This window comes from Osmia lignaria, chromosome 12, assembly GCF_051020975.1.
Source record: "Osmia lignaria lignaria isolate PbOS001 chromosome 12, iyOsmLign1, whole genome shotgun sequence".
Lineage (NCBI taxonomy): Eukaryota > Metazoa > Arthropoda > Insecta > Hymenoptera > Megachilidae > Osmia > Osmia lignaria.
The window spans coordinates 2,676,312-2,692,680 of NC_135043.1; the positions used below are offsets into that span (position 1 = coordinate 2,676,312).

The following is a 16,369-nucleotide window of genomic DNA, read 5'->3' on the forward strand; positions in this document are numbered from 1 at the left end:
AAAGAAAAAACACGTAAAACGATTGTACGTGGCAGGAGAACGTGTTAATAGTTATTTATAATAAACGATTATTATCACGCCATTTCCGGGCTATTTATTATAAAGTTAATAGAAATTATTGGTATAGAAAATTTTTAAAATTTCAGCTCTTGAATTTTTAAGGATTAAAAACAAATACAAAGTTTGTTTTTAAATTTTTTTATTCAATAATATGAATAAAATGTAATGTGAAATTTGTAAATTAACGGTAAGACTTCTGGTATCTTGCTCTGGCACCTGGACCACCAAATTTCTTTGGTTCGCACCGCCTTGGATCAGCAACCAGAAGAGTTCGATCATACTGAATTAGGATATCTTTTACTTCCTTTTTACTTGCTTCATCAACATCTGAAAATAGATGATTCAACTATGAACATGTCCATATACATATATGCTTTCTCAAATTCACATTCTCCATTGATACTTACATTTCTGGTAGTATGCCACTAGTGCTTTGGAAATAGCTTGACGAATGGCATATATCTGGGCAACATGACCACCGCCGCTTACTCTCACTCTGATGTCAACTCCAGAAAATTTTTCCTATGCAAAAAATAATATAAGCAGTGTTATTAAAATTAGCTTTTTCATAACAAATTTATATGATTCATTTCCTCAGTAACTGTATTTGGAATCACAGATAATCATGTTCGGAATAAGTGAACATCATAGAGTGCAATCTTAACAAAATCTGAAAGTGTAACACAGAATGAAATTCCAATATCAAGTAGTACGTACCTTGCCAAGCAACAAAATTGGTTCTTGTAATTTATATTGCAACACGCGGGGTTCTACCAATTCTAACGGCCGTCCATTTACACGAAGATTTCCACGGCCCCGTTTGCAATAGGCAACCGCGGTTGCACTTTTCTGTAAATATAAATGTATACATTTCAAGGAACACGCGCAAACATAACCTCCCTATTACTTTTTTAACAAATGACACTCACTTTGCGTCCGAAGACTTGTACGGACTGGATAGGTTCCTTTTGTTTCTGAAAAAATATTACATGTCAGCCTGATGTGAAAATACATATTTATTTTTTATAAAACTAAGATAATCCTTATAATTTGCACAACAGAAAACTTACCTTCTGCATTTTGGAAACCACGTCGTAGAAAGGAAGTTCTACGATGGCGGCACGATGTTTTCGAGAGTAGCACTACGCTAATCAAATGCAAGCTTCTTTCTAACTTCCGAACGTTGGCGCAAAGTACAAATGTGAAAAACCCAAATTTAATTGAAAAAATTGTAACATTTGGACATTTATACAGAAAAATAATACGGTAAGCTCACTTTTGACCCATCGTATAAACTTATTTTCTGCGATTTTATATGACCACAAAGTGAGAGCTGTGTACTTTAACTTCTTGGTAACTTCTCCATATACAGGATGTCCCAGAACTGGGGTAGGAGCCGAAGAGGGATCATTGCTAAGGCCATTCTAAACAACTTTTTCCTTTGCCAAAATGTTGTTTAAGGCTTCGTTTTCGAGTTATTAACGAAAAACACTGGCCAATCAGAGCGCGGGCCGAACCAGTGATGCCAGAACCGTGGGACGTGGGACAAAGGGTATAGCCGGATAAGATGGTCAAAAGTGCCCCCAAACCAAATTCGACTTGCAAAGGCTCATTCGATAGCTTATCAAAAAAAACTAGTCTGTGCCAAGTTTCAACCCTGTATCTCATCTGGGAGGGTAGTTACGGGTAAAAATGTATTTGCGAGGTTTTTGGCCAATTTCTCCGCTTTAATAACATTCGAAAATTCTGAAAAAAATCAGAGACATTTCTATTTCTGAGGCACATATTACAGAATTTTTTCAGATTTTTAGATTGAAAACTGAAGCCCTGAAAAATCAAAAATGTCTAAAAATTCGGAAAAATGGCGATTTTATATAGAAGGAGTCGCGGATCTAGATTCATATTTTTTTCATAAGTGTATATTATCGATACTATTATTCCCAATTTTTTTGAGAATTTTTGGTCAGGTGCGCCATAGTTAAAAAAATTAAAAACTGAGTTTTTCGCTGTTTTTTGCGTGTCAGTTACTTGTACTGCGAATTTTCGTCTGTTCTTTATCAAGTAAGTGTGTTATACAATGTTCAATGTTTTTACGTACAGTGAAACGCAATAAGAATTTAAAAAACTTAATAAACCAGAATTATTGAAAGTACTTTATGTGCGATATATATCAAAAAATCGAAAGGATTTTCAACGGTGTCGCTGGTCCAGCGATTAAGGCGCCTGACTGCTAAACCGCTGCTCTAGGATTTTCGTAGGTTCGAGTCCGCTCACGCTGATTTTTTTTTTCTGTAAAATACATGTTTCTGAAAAAAATCTCAAATATTTTGGATGTGTTTCTTTATGATTGTGAATTTTTTCAGATTTTTCGGTTGCAAATCCTAGGCGTGAAAAATCAAAAACACAAAAAAAAGTCGAGAGATTGAGATTTCGGGTAGAAACTTTCGAGACACTACATTTTTACTTTTACAGTTGTTAGATATTAGCATGACTAGTGTCCTCAATTTTTTTCAGATTTTTCAGTCTGGTGCGCCGTGTTTAAGAAATTAAAAAACCGATATTTTCGACATATTTCGTGCGATAACATGAAAAACACTTTCAATTTTTAAAAGAACTTTTATACACTTAGTATATTGAAAAACATGTATTTTACAGAAAAAAAAAAATCAGCAAGAGCGGACTCTAACCTACGAAAAGCCTGGCAGCGGTTTAGCAATCAGCCTCCTTAACCGCTGGACCACCAACGCCGTTGGAAATCCTTTCGATTTTTTGATATATATCGCACATAAAGTACTTTCAATAATTCTGGTTTATTAAGTTTTTAAAATTCTTATTGCGTTTCACTGTACGTAAAAACATTAAACATTGTATAACACACTTACTTGATAAAGAACAGACGAAAATTCGCAGTACAAGTAACTCTGACACGCAAAAAACAGCGAAAAACTCAGTTTTTAATTTTTTTAACTATGGCGCACCTGACCAAAAATTCTCAAAAAAATTGAGAATAATAGTATCGATAATATACAATTATGAAAAAAATATGAATCTAGATCCGCGACTCCTTCTATACAAAATCGCCATTTTTCCGAATTTTTAGACATTTTTGATTTTTCACGGCTTCAGTTTTCAATCTAAAAATCTGAAAAAATTCTGTAACATGTACCTCGCAAACAGAAATGTCTCTGATTTTTTCCAGAATTTTCGAATGTCATTAAATAGGAGAAATTGGCCAAAAACCTCGCAATTACATTTTTACCCGTAACTACCCTCCCAGATAACATACAGGGTTGAAACTTGGCACAGGCTGGTTTTTTTTGATAAGCTATCGAATGAGCCATTGCAAGTCGAATTTGGTTTGGGGGCACTTTTGACCATCTTATCCGGCTATACCCTTTCAATCTTTTACGGTCTGTTAGTTTTATTTTTTATTCGTTACAACTATTATCATTTTATTCTGTGAATAGTCATTAAAATGAAAGACAGAAAAGTACAGTTTGATTTTTTAGTTAATTTGTACTACATATTTCATCAGGTTTCCGGCAACTGTTGCAGCTGGTCCACGCTTATACGATGCTGAATATTTTATCTTTCTATAATATATATAGGAAACAAATAAAAATATAGTTTGGTACAGTAAAACCTGCATAAATTCAACCAAGATTGGGACCCAGTGGTTGCATTTATCTAAGCATTCTTTCATTGAATTTATCCAGGTTTTACTGTACCCAGGTTTTACTATACTGTAAATTGTTAGGAAACCGTCTCTTGTGGAAGAAATACATCGTAGAAAGGAAATAGATGAACAGCGATCACCTTTATTATACTATTCATTGTTAGTCATTTACTTCATTTCAATCGCCTTTAACATATAAAAAACGGCACAAAATATCCTGGATTTTTAATATTTTTCGATCGGTTGTGAATTCGACGTAATATCGAAAACATGTTGAGTTTGCTACAAACTGCTACACACGATCCGTACAGGAGACTGGTAAAATGCTGATTACTTAAAAAAAGCAGCCCGAAAATAAATCTGTTGTCAGATTTATTAAAATTTTTTTAGACAGATAACTTAGTATATTCTTTCAGCATAGAATGTGTTATTATACTGGACTCTCTTGATTTTGCGTTACACCCAAATATTCGATGAATAGGTAACGAAAATGTGACGCTGGCAGAACGACATAGCTCGAGCGAGTTCTTGAATGCTGGCGAGCGTAGAAAAGGACAAATAGCGAAAAAGAAAGAGGTCCGAGAATTAAAGGGCCCGAAAAAAAACATTTGAGTGAGACAATATTAATTTAACCATAACTTTTTTATTTTTCATTTTTGCTAAATGAAACTTTTACCAATGTAATTGTAAGGTTCTTCTGATTAAAATAAGACCAAACATGACATAATTTGCATTATATCTATTTATTTATTTAAAACCTAATGCAAATATATAAATTAAGTATAATTCAAATTATGTCGTGTTTGATCTTGTTTTAATCGAAAAATTTCATCAATACGCTAGTGGAAGTTTCATTCAAAAGAAAAATCAGTCATTAGTCATTATAAAGCAACGAAGCGAAAGTGCAGCATAAGTACACAAAAAAAACATAAGGTTTATAGCGAGCTTAACATTTTCTATTGTATTATGGTAATCACTATATTATAGTTTTGTTTCCTTGTTGTATTACAGGAAAGTAAAATATGCAATATCGTATAAGCGTGGACTAGTTGCAATAGTTCCAAGAAACCTGATATGGATATAACAAATTAAATGAGGAATCAAATTGTATCTAATCCATCTTTCATTGTAGTGACCATTCAGAGAATAAAATTATAATAGTTGTAAGGAATAAGAAATAAAACTAACAAACCGTTAAAGATTGATATTTCTTTATATCCTTACAATTTAACCTAACCAATTTTCCTCGTATGTCTTCGGATTTACATATTGTAATAGTTAGAATAACAGTAATATCTAATTGAAGAAATTACTTCTGTGTCACGTACTTTTATCATATGTACGTACATACATATGTATATATATAAAACTTAAATATTTAAAAAAATATCAAAGAAGGATGCAGTTCAACTCCTTTTTTTAACTGCTTCCCAAGTTAATGTATTTCATAGTATTAATGTATTAAAAATGTATTTTTATGTATTAAAAAAACGTTAATGCATTAAGAATCAGAACTGAAACCGTAGAATCTGGATTCGAACTGAATCTCCTGGTTTCTCATTTCTACCATATTGCCATGGACGAAATTATATTATTTTGTCGATTCGTCGATGCTGCTGCCACGTGCTTTAGCGGCTTGAGCATCGAGCCAATAACGTAGAAATGATGAGAGCAGCCGAACTCTGCCAAACCCGCAGAGCTCACACGGACACGTGGGACAACGCGCTTGTGTTAGATGAAACAACTGCGGTAGGGGAGTCACTGGGACGTCGTGGGACGTCGTGGAGAGGGTAAAGATTTGTCCCACGTCCCACGGTTCTGGCATCACTGGACTCTGGTGAACTGCGGTATAGATGGCTTATAATTACATATGTAGGTACATGTATGTTCTCATTTTTTGAAGTATACAAATTAATTTTCTAAAGAAATTTTGATAATAATATTTTATTACATTGTATATGCAAAAAAACATATTAACAATATGTTCTGTTTTAATTTAATTAAAACTTATTTTTAATAGGTTTCATTCATTCCTGCGGATTCAGCAACCTGAAACAAGGTACTTGTAATTACAAGCAACGATCGATGGATCAAAAACGAGTCCAGCACCACAACGGAATTTATGTGCCACGTATTCATTGTTTACTAATTGGCATTGATAAAACGTCGAACAGTCCTTCTGATCTCTAACAAAGCCTTCCTGTTTACATAGAGAACTCGATGGTGGTGGTAGAGTTACATCCGGTTTCGGGCGGTTTGGTGGAGCCGGAGCTGGAGTCACCCCCCTCAATACAATGTTTAGAGCAGACAAAAGAGGATAGTTGTCACCACAACTACCGCTGAAGTCGTCGGTTTCGACGCTCCATAGCATGGCACCTCCAAGACCTTTAGAGTTAATGTAATTGGCCTTCTCTCGAACAGACCTGAAAATGACCGTAAATATATGATTGATTATATCTCATTGTCAATCGTTACTTTTATAATATTGTCGATAAACACTCACGTAACATCGTCGTATCCGACCCATTGGTTGCCTTTAAAAGCGTAAGGTACGCCGTGTTCCTTGCTACGTTTAACGGACCAACCTTGACGAAGATATTCGCAGATTTCATTGTAACCAAGCATTCCTGCTTCTCTTGTATAGGGACCAGCAGTTCCTGGACCATTAGCCGGAGCACCTACGTCGGTATTACTGGGATTCACTAAAGTGAAAGATCTCCCGTACGTGGGAATACCAAGAATAATCTTGTCAGTAGATGCACCTTGCGAGAGCCAGTAATGGACAGCCGCATCCTGGAATGGTATTGCATCTCGTATCAAGACTAATGTAATATAACATTTTAACATTGACTTGGGAACGGTGGTCTGAATTGAAACTTAATAGAAACAATTTCAGCAAGGGAGGTATAAGGTATTCCTACCACGTTCAGCTTGGCTTGATCCCCAGTGTCTCTTGCAGAAGGATACAACGGTGCATTCATTCCCGTGAATCTATTCCATGATCCGTTGAAGTCGTACGCCATCAAGTTAATAAAGTGAACGTATTTCGATATTTGTGAAATATGATACGATTTAGAAGCCGACCCCTCGGCAGCGGCAACTGCGATACTCAGAATGAAGCCATGTTTATCAAACTCTTCTCTCAGTTCTTTCAACAAAGCAACGTAATTTTCCTTGTCAGACGGTTTACCGCCGCGTTGGTTTGGATATTCCCAATCGACGTCGAAACCATCAAAGTTATATTTCTTCAGAAAGGCGACTACGTTCTTGACAAATGTAGCACGCGTAGCAGGGTTACCAGCGATCTGAGAGTACTTGACGGATCCTTCGTTCCAGCCACCTATCGCAACCATAGCCTTGGTGCCTGGACTTGACTCACGGAGTCTGGTAAATTTCCCAAAACCATCCTTGCCATTAGGTAAATCCATCCAACTGTCTAACACATTGACATTACCATCGGTAATGATACCGACAAAGGTGTAGATCATGTGGGTGCATAGCATTGGATCGATATCATTCACCTCGAATTTTCCCCTGCCAGGACGGTACGCGGCCCAGCTACCGAAATAGCAGACAATCTTTTCTATTAGAAGAAAAAATATATGTTATCATAAATCTATCTATCCTTATAATCGACGAATAATCGAATATCATATAAAAATCAAGAGTTACGAGATTGACCTTCATTATAGATAACGATACAACTTTCAGATTAAGGACAGGAGATTACATTTAGTTCATTATATAGTTTTATCAGTAATAATCTGATACTTACTGTCGGCAATGACGCATGGGCCGGCAAACACCAGAAAAGCAACCAAAAACGCTGACTTAATCATCTGAAAACAGATCACTTTTTAACCCAAGCAAATTTTGTCATCAGTATTGAAGCAAACTGAAGATTTATTTAAATTTGTTCTTTTTTATAATTATGAAGCTTCTCACCGTAGCTTCAACGACATCCGTTTTATATAATATGCGAAAGTGATCACTCAGTTGAATTTATATTCAACATGAGATTTACAAAACATCCTGTTTTAAGTTAATCTAATCAGAAATATACAGGAGGGGCTTTGCTTGGTACATATCACTTTACTTGGAATGTTAAAGAACAAAAGTCATATTTACTTTTTAAATACTTTCTTAACTTTTGAATTGTCACAGGTGCATGCCAGAATCTTGAAAAACCGTACCGTAGTTTATGAGTCATGAATCGTAAATGTACAACATAAAACTAAATCAAGATAATAGAGTACTTAACATAAAAGTTTGTTAAATGCAAAATAGCAAAAACTATTTATAGTATATTCTATGGAAAACAAACAGTGTTATCATTTAAATAATCTAAATTTCTATTAATAATAAACTATCGTTGAATATTATTGAAGATAATGAAGTCAATCGTGAATTTGATCTCATTACCTGTGTCAAATTTGTTAGTTTGAGATCCGATCTAGTTCCACAATGTCAACGGGTTACAATACTTCAGGCGTCTCGTCGTTTCTGAACTTCACTAGCTATCTTGAACTCGTTTATCTTGTAGCAGACACTGATATTGAACTATACAACTATACAATTTTTTCATAGATGTGTTGTATTTAACCCAGGCCTTTATATACTAAAATCGTATTTTTATTATTGCGATTATTTCCTCTTAATATACTATCAAAGGATCATATATTTATCCAATAATACATTGTAAAAAGATTGATCTTGTCAGATGTAACTATTTTATTTTATATACAGGAAAATGAATATGAAACTGATAAAATGTAATAAACATTATAATCAACATTATAATCCTAGTTAATTGTTTTTATTTGTTAGAAAAGTGATGATAAAGAATGTTTTGTTAAAAACTTGATTGTAGTATTCATGAGAAAAGCTCATCCTTCTTTCAATACATTTATTAATCAAATACTGCTTATCAGTTGATTCATAAAAATTCTGTGAATTGTTTTAAATCATTGAGGATAACTTTATAAATACTCTGAGGGATTACAGGGGTTACGTTATAAATCAATAGCAAAGTATTTTACAAATAATATGCATACAAATGTATGTATAAAAAAAAACAATATATCATTTACATATATTTACATACAGTTTTATTTAAGTTCACAATTCAATGTACATAAAACTAATGAATATTGATAAAGTAGTATGATATCAATGAACAAAATAAAATAATAGTGATTTAGATCAGTCAGTGGAACAAATTTTATAATTTACGATGCTTTATCATTTTATTCTTCTTTCTAATTCCTTCTTTACGTAAATATCTCCAATATTGTTTTGTATTTGGATCTAAATCTTCCAATGTTACTGGTTCAGTTCTAATGTTCCATAACCATTCTGGATATTGATCATCAGGCTTCAATTGAACTTCTTCCCCTTCCTTATAATAATTTAATCCACACACATAAGTTAACAATTTGTTAACATCTTTTTCAACTGGTATTTGTATCTTTTCGGATTTACTCATTTGCTTCTTCGTTTTTGCTCCTGAAAAAAAAAAGAACACATGAATAACGATGTTATTTTTGCATATGTTTTTTTTCAACTACATTAAAAAACGAAAAATATAATAAACTTCATGAATTTGAAAACATATAAAGTATGATATAACCTGTACTTGTATGAATTTCACGTTCAAATTACAATTTAATTGAAAGGTATTATTACCTCCAACAGCTTTTGGCAATGTCGCATATTGTGCTGAAATAACAAAATTTGTTCTCGTCAGAGACAGCCGCAAAACAGAAAAAAGAGACATATTCATTTATATGTATTTATTTGTAATGCACAACAAATTGTATTTATATATATATATATAGATAAAGTATCGAACGCTTTAACCTCTATTTCGAGAAATGAATATATATGATTTACTTAGTAAACGTCTAGTCTTAATTATATGTATATAAATATATTGCATTTGTCTATTCTCTATTTTCAATAGAAAACTATTTTAAATTATTTTAATTGTTACATCCCTTAGAGTAGTTTCTAATTATTTCGCATTGTAGTTTTCACATGACGCGGAATTTTCAAACGTTGACAACGACAACAGTTGGACAACAGTATTGAATGCGCAATGACAAACAATGAAATAAGTTTCACAAGAGTTGATTGTATCACAATTTGATAGAATAATTTACGAATCGTTATATGTTATAAATACCAGTTTCGTTTTAAATGATTATAACAGAATCTTTTAATCTGTGGGATAATGTATTAATCATCATTTTATGTTTCTATTATGTAATGCCAGTGAGCAGTGACAGGGCGACGCGGGTATGTTCAATTTTCTTCAATTTTACATATGTATATATATATATGTACTTATCATTATTGAATGTAATAAAAGAAGGAAAAGACAATTTAATTAATATTATTTAATATTATAGACAAAAATAGTAGCTTTTGACATAAACATAATAAACGGAAGATCAACAAAATCTCATACAAATAATCAAGAGGATCATTTCTTAGCAATTGCACCTGCTTTGCCTATTTTACCTGGAGCACCTGTACCTCCAAAATTATCTAAACGTTGTTATAATTCATTTAGGTATTAACAAACAATTATAAATTAATATATATTACAATGTTACATATTTTTTACTAATATTTTTTTGTGTGTATTTTGTTATGTAGCCTAGCAGATTCTCCATTTAATATAGAACATGACAAAGTTGAAGGTTCCAATGCAGTTACATTACAATGGACAAGTGAAGGAAATAATATTGTGGCAACAAGAATTGCTGCCGAGAAAGAAAAGAGCCCCGATAGGATATGTCTTGATAGACGAGGTCTCACTACATTCCCAAATATAGTTGGAGAGCCACGTTTACGTTTACTATCTCTCCAACATAATCTTCTAACAAAGATTGAGAATTCCAACTTCTCTCAATTGACAAAATTAGTATTTCTTGACCTGTACGATAATCAAATTGAAAGGATTTGTAATTTTGAATTATTAGAAAATTTAAGAGTGTTATTGATTGGAAAAAACAGAATTAAAAAAATTGAAGGTCTGAAGTCCCTATCTAAGTTAGAAGTTCTAGATCTTCATGGCAATCAAATTGTACAAATTTCAGATTTAAATAATCTAGTATCTCTAAAAGTTTTGAATATAGCTGGAAATAATATCAAAGTAATAGGCTACAATGACTTCCAAGGTTTAATATCACTAAAAGAGTTAAACCTGAGACGTAATAAGATAAAAAAATTATTAGGTTTTAATGAAACTCCACAACTGCAAAAATTATATTTAAGTAATAATGATATTCATAAGTGAGTATATGATAAATACTACAAATTCATTATAATTTGTATGTTCTAAAAATTGTAATACACAATTTTCATTGATAACTGTACACTTATTAATACTTCATATTTTAGAATTGAAGATATAGGCAGTCTTGCAAAAGCATTACAACTTAGAGAAATAGCAATTGATGGAAATCCTGTAACATTAACTGGAGACTATGTTTCATTTCTTGTATCATATTTACCACATTTACAGCGTTTATCTACTATGCCAATTACTGAACAAATTCGAAGAGCTGCTACAGCCTGGAGGACAACAAAAGAACAAAGTAATTCCACTTTTTTAAATCTTAGCACACATGTTTGTATGAATATTCGGCGGGAAGAAATAATATCAAATGCTAAAATAAATTGGGAATTTCTTAGATGTCATACTAAATCCTCCACAGATAAAAGTAACAATGAAAACAACGTTCGATTTAATAACGTTAATGTATTACAAATTCAGAAATCTAACAAATTTAATATATTAAGACCTCAAAACTTAGAAAAAGTAAAAGCAAAAGATTTTGGGAGCTTGACATCTATAAATGAAAATATAGAAGCAACGAAAATAAACATTAAAAAAAGAAGTAATTCTAGTAATAATTTATTTCGATTAAAAGATACAACTAAAGCGTATCCGTTAGAATTTAAACTGCCACCTATTTTAGGTTCAATTGTAGATAACTTATTAAATAGTAAATTCGATGAAAAAATAGTTATAAGTAACGAAGGTCTAACAAAAGGAAGAACTGGAAATGATACTAACAGCAGATCGAGCAGCGATTCAGAAATTATAGAAAGCCATGAAAATTTAAAGAGCTGTTTAAAACCTCATATACAAAGCTCTAGCAATCATGTTTCTCAAGATGATAGTGATAAATTCCTTGCTAATAAGATTGATTTCATGAATGTTTTGTCGTCTGCATCAGAAGCTGCTGCTGATGTCAATGAAAGTAAGAGTTGTACACTCTTTAAATCTTCTGAATTATCAATAAACGAGAAACAGGTTTTAAGATTTCACAATGAACATATCATGAGTGATTGTCAATCAAAATCTAGTATTGGTTCCTCTGGATATTGTTCTTTAAGTTCTAAAACTAATAGTATGGATAGTTGTAAGTCAATATTAAGTGATTCTAGTACATCGTCTGTTGCTAAAACTGTATTGCAAAAGTCTAAGACTTTAGAGAAAGATAAGAATAGAGTCAAGAGTGCTCAATTAAAGAAAGTAGTATATTATAAAAGTAATCGAGCAGCAACTGCTAGAGCTAAATATAGAGCAATATCACCACCAAATCCAACTCCTGTACAAAATCCATCAAAAGAAAGAGAACAAGGTATACACCATATGTTATAATTTATTATATACTTTCATTACAATCAATTTCATATTTGTTAACTGTAGCCAGTATACAAATGTAATACTTTTTTTATTGAACATTTTTCACAGGAGGAGATTATTTGATAGAAATAGTTGGTCGATGTTTGAATATTTATGGTCAAGGTGCGTTACGTTTTATTGACCGACCATGGGATCCTTCAAAAGCTGAAGATGTTAATGTTATTAAATTTAATTATGTACAATTTAACGATGTGGCCAAAGTTTTGTGTAAAGTAAAAAATAGATTTCCGAACATAGAACATTTTATGTTTAAAGAAACTAATATCACATACCTTGGACAGCTTAATGCTTTAGCTGAAGCACAAGGATTAACAAGTATTCATTTAGAAACAGGAAATCCAATTATATCAAAAGATTGGAAAGTTTATGCTATATTTCGTTTGGTCCACTGGGGACTCAAAGTTATTAATGGAAAAGAAGTAAATATTCTGTTAACTCATGTTAACTTATATTAATAAAACATTTTTATGAACATATTAATTTTATATGTAGATTACAAATGAAGCGATTGATTTTGCAAACAAAGAATACGCTGGTCTTGTTGATATTGTGATGTGTTCACTGCCCGAATCTTTATTACAACCTTTATTACAAAGACTTCATTTAGAAAAAATTCAAAAGCAAAATGGAGAACAAATTACTGCCAAACAGTTTTTACTTAACAGCGATCCAGCCCTTAGAAGTGTTGTTGCTAAAGAGGCATTACAGTGGAGAAAAGGAAATATAACACAGGTAATAAAATAAATAATATTTAACTTTAACTGTTACATTTCTTCTTTTACTTTCTCTTTCAGGAAGATCTTATTTGGAGGCACAAAGGAAAAATACATCTATTAAATTTAATAAATCTTACTGTGGATGCAATACAAAAATTACAGTTACTTGATAATATATGGCCAAGTATTTTATATGAAATTATTCACACTACTTTATCTGATTTTTCTGATATAGATACGTATATGAAACGTTGTTGCAAAACACTTGAAGGTGATAAATAATTAGTTCACATTAGTTTATACACTAATTGATAATATATAAGTATTTAGCTTGAATGAATTCGCATATACGTTCATATGTATTTTGTTAATGTTTAATTATAGAATACGATCTATACATCTGTTGTTTGTTTAATATTTTATGCCGTTGAAAGGTTCTTTTGCGTCTTATACTTAATACTTTTATTCTATAAGTTTAAACAAACCATAAGAATTAATCCTATTTACAATAATAATGAAATGCAATCACGTAAAAAAGAAAAAAAAAAAAGAAATCATTCGTTTCATATCACTTCGTTCCAATGATAGATTCCACGCTAAAAGAAATCGTCGATTTCTTTTCCATGCAAGATGCATTTTTGGATGCAGAAATATCATCATGTTCCGTCACAGTGGGAGCAAAATTGTTGAAATTTTTTTTCATTTTACGAGGTTCAGCGACGTGTTCGAACCACGGTATCGTGGAATACATCGAAGGGAAAGACTGCAGTTTTTTTGAACTTTCAGGCTCTTGATTATATTCTTGATTATGCGACAAACCATTCAGTAACGGAGGATCTGCGGTAACTGAAATGAAAGGAAACATCAATTTATCCTTTGTTGATTGCTGAAGAAATGTTAAAATACAATTCCCTGAAATACTGTATACGTATTAACAACAGCTGACACCACATGGACGTTACTTTTTTCTGATTTCCTATAAACCAAATTCTTCTGCTTCTAATGTACCAAGAAATATACATAGATTCGAATAAGAAGAATTCAAAGTGTGGGTTCTCGATTTGCATAGTGTTATAATAGATGCCAAATTCATAAGTTTGGTATATAAATTTTTAATGTACTTTATTTCTATCTATTATGTTATGTACACTTAGATGAAACATAGATTTCTTTTAGTTAAGGGTAAAATGTAGGAGGAGTCTTCCACCCCTTGTCTTCAGTTTCGGGAGAATCTAAGGCGAGCCTGAACTAAAACCTGCTGTCTTCACACATAAAGGACATGGACAAAACAAGGGTACTTCTTTCTCTTCGTTTCTTTGTAGTTAAAAAAATACCTAAGGTACAGGCGAACCTTTTAATTTCAATTTGAAAATATGTGACCATCAAAATGTTAAGTAATTTATTTATAATTTAATTAACATCGACTACTAACATGCTGCAGGTAAACCATGTATGGTCTTTAATCCATAAAATCCTTGGGTCACGCTGATGCTGGTTTGAGTGAAGTGTAATTGATGACGCTGGAAGTTCTTCGTTCTTCTGCACACAGGTTGATCGTTTTTAATCAAATACGATGAATTGGCTGCATCCATAGGTGTGTGACAAACCGTCGAGACATTATCACCGAAATAATTACTATGAGCTTGTTGTTGCCTTCTTAAGGCAACTTGAGCTGCCATCACCCGTTGTCTTTCAACCACTAACAAACAACAAGGACAACGGCAGTCCTTCCATGCGCAGGACCTCTTGTGACCTTTCAAACCGGAAATCACACCGTGGTTCCTGCATCTCGCACACTTTGGACTCCGCAGACGTTGCTCGATTCCAGAATTCACTTGGCTCGAGCTGCCGTTTTCGGTCTTCATTTTGTCTTTCTTTCGATCAGCGGTATCTCGTTTACAGTTTCACTAATTAACTATTATGGTAATGTTGACGAAACATTTCGATACATAGACCGAATAACTCGCGGAACACTCATCTAATCGTTCCCTCCTTTCCAGTTTCCTGTAAGGGTACGGCACGAAACAGTCGGTGTTCACCGTTGAATGAGTTATATACACAGAGGAATCTTTTCCTTTCGTTAAAGGAGGTGTATCTCCGTCTCCTCCTACCGATTCAAAATGTATTTTTAGAGAGAAGAAACACGTTTGGATTGGCTCGAAACGCGAAGAAACTCCGCCACCGTCCTGGACCAAGAGCCAATCGAGGCCAGCTTCCATCTTGCTGCTCTTATTACCGTCAACTTGTATCATCTCGAGAAAAAGCGGAGGATCTTCGTTAAACGGGAACGATTTGTTTAATTACAGCCCCCGCGTATCAGTCTTACCCGGCCAAACAGACACAGAGGGTCATTTTACATGAAGTTGAAAGATTTATCGAGCATGATTCCTTACGAGCAAATTATAGCAATTTATTGCCAAGCAAAATTAAGAAGTCACTTTTTAAGTTCAATAAAAGATCATTGTTTCCTTTATTAATTGAGATATGTACTCATAATACCTCTATAATACAGTTAACATTTTTTTCGAAAAAAGGAAATGGTATGCAAAGATGTTCCAGTTATCTTTCACTCTTCTTTGAAACGTGAATCGACGTGATGTTTCCTCCCTGTTGAAGAGTATATAGATTTTTATCCAAAACAAGGGAAGAACATAATATTTGGTGTGTCTAGCATTTAAAACCTACCCGTTTGAAAGAACACTCATACGTTAAGGAAACATACTCGAAACTAATATTAACTGAGCGTTGGCAACATCCGAGAGGATCGTATTAACGAGCTCTTAGAGTAAGATCACAGAAAGAATGCCATGTGGCCGCAGCTGGCGGTGTATACCGTTGTTAGTCGAACGAGATTCTCTCCTCTCTTCTATTTTCGCAGTACGCAATAGAAGGAAAAAGGGAGATGATATTGCACTATTCTCCGCTTTTCGATACTTTGGCAATATCGTATTATTTTTAGTTGTAACCAAAAGTGAGCCCGGCTTCTTGGACACCTCGTGATGTTAGTCGGATGGGCCGGAAGCGTATTCGTTTCGCACGAAACTTTACTCGAGCAGCTGTGGATAAAATACATTTATACTCTGCTGCAATAATATTGTAATGATTAATTAAAGTTACGCCTCTGACAAACACTATAAACCATGGATGAGCCACAGCTGCATCAAAAGTGTCAATAATAATAATAATAATAATAAT

The 16,369-nt window shown here is 33.1% G+C and overlaps 5 protein-coding genes across 11 annotated transcripts; 1 reads left to right on the forward strand and 4 right to left on the reverse strand.

The window, feature by feature from the left end:
• Nucleotides 1–182: 182 nt before the first annotated feature.
• Nucleotides 183–1,245, reverse strand: RpS16 (ribosomal protein S16). Its single transcript, XM_034321370.2, has 5 exons — nt 1,131–1,245; nt 990–1,034; nt 778–909; nt 468–582; nt 183–387 (listed from the first exon to the last, which is right to left on the reverse strand). The coding sequence occupies exons 1-5, from the start codon at nt 1,137–1,139 to the stop codon at nt 242–244; spliced, it is 447 nt and encodes a 148-aa protein (XP_034177261.1). The 5' UTR covers nt 1,140–1,245; the 3' UTR covers nt 183–241.
• Nucleotides 1,246–5,661: 4,416 nt separating this feature from the next.
• LOC117602846 (chitinase-3-like protein 1) lies at nt 5,662–8,296 on the reverse strand. 3 transcript variants are annotated; one of them, XM_034321358.2, is made up of 5 exons: nt 8,159–8,296; nt 7,512–7,575; nt 6,658–7,319; nt 6,240–6,529; nt 5,662–6,159 (listed from the first exon to the last, which is right to left on the reverse strand). In XM_034321358.2, the coding sequence occupies exons 2-5, from the start codon at nt 7,573–7,575 to the stop codon at nt 5,778–5,780; spliced, it is 1,398 nt and encodes a 465-aa protein (XP_034177249.2). In that variant the 5' UTR covers nt 8,159–8,296; the 3' UTR covers nt 5,662–5,777. The 3 variants fall into 3 exon arrangements, with proteins under 3 accessions (XP_034177249.2, XP_034177248.2, XP_034177250.2); XM_034321357.2 differs by lacking the exon at nt 8,159–8,296 and adding an exon at nt 7,687–7,781; XM_034321359.2 differs by lacking the exon at nt 8,159–8,296 and adding an exon at nt 7,682–7,700.
• Nucleotides 8,297–8,871: 575 nt separating this feature from the next.
• Nucleotides 8,872–9,585, reverse strand: mRpL54 (mitochondrial ribosomal protein L54). The gene is made up of 2 exons (XM_034321371.2): nt 9,422–9,585; nt 8,872–9,241 (listed from the first exon to the last, which is right to left on the reverse strand). Exons 1-2 carry the CDS (start codon nt 9,516–9,518, stop codon nt 8,958–8,960), a joined length of 381 nt encoding a protein of 126 aa, XP_034177262.1. The 5' UTR covers nt 9,519–9,585; the 3' UTR covers nt 8,872–8,957.
• Nucleotides 9,586–9,602: 17 nt separating this feature from the next.
• On the forward strand, nt 9,603–13,456 carry LOC117602841 (uncharacterized). 5 transcript variants are annotated; one of them, XM_034321345.2, is made up of 8 exons: nt 9,603–10,033; nt 10,147–10,310; nt 10,397–10,773; nt 10,840–11,035; nt 11,144–12,393; nt 12,507–12,877; nt 12,951–13,190; nt 13,253–13,456. In XM_034321345.2, exons 1-8 carry the CDS (start codon nt 9,935–9,937, stop codon nt 13,454–13,456), a joined length of 2,901 nt encoding a protein of 966 aa, XP_034177236.2. In that variant the 5' UTR covers nt 9,603–9,934. The 5 variants fall into 5 exon arrangements, with proteins under 5 accessions (XP_034177236.2, XP_034177237.2, XP_034177238.2 ...); XM_034321346.2 differs by having other exon boundaries at nt 9,604–10,033; nt 10,397–11,035; nt 11,144–11,643; nt 11,725–12,393; XM_034321347.2 differs by having other exon boundaries at nt 9,604–10,033; nt 10,397–11,035; nt 11,144–11,340; nt 11,461–12,393.
• A 286-nt stretch (nt 13,457–13,742) lies between these two features.
• Nucleotides 13,743–15,039, reverse strand: LOC117602851 (uncharacterized). Its single transcript, XM_034321367.2, has 2 exons — nt 14,607–15,039; nt 13,743–14,020 (listed from the first exon to the last, which is right to left on the reverse strand). The coding sequence occupies exons 1-2, from the start codon at nt 15,037–15,039 to the stop codon at nt 13,743–13,745; spliced, it is 711 nt and encodes a 236-aa protein (XP_034177258.1).
• Between the last annotated feature and the right edge of the window lie 1,330 nt (nt 15,040–16,369).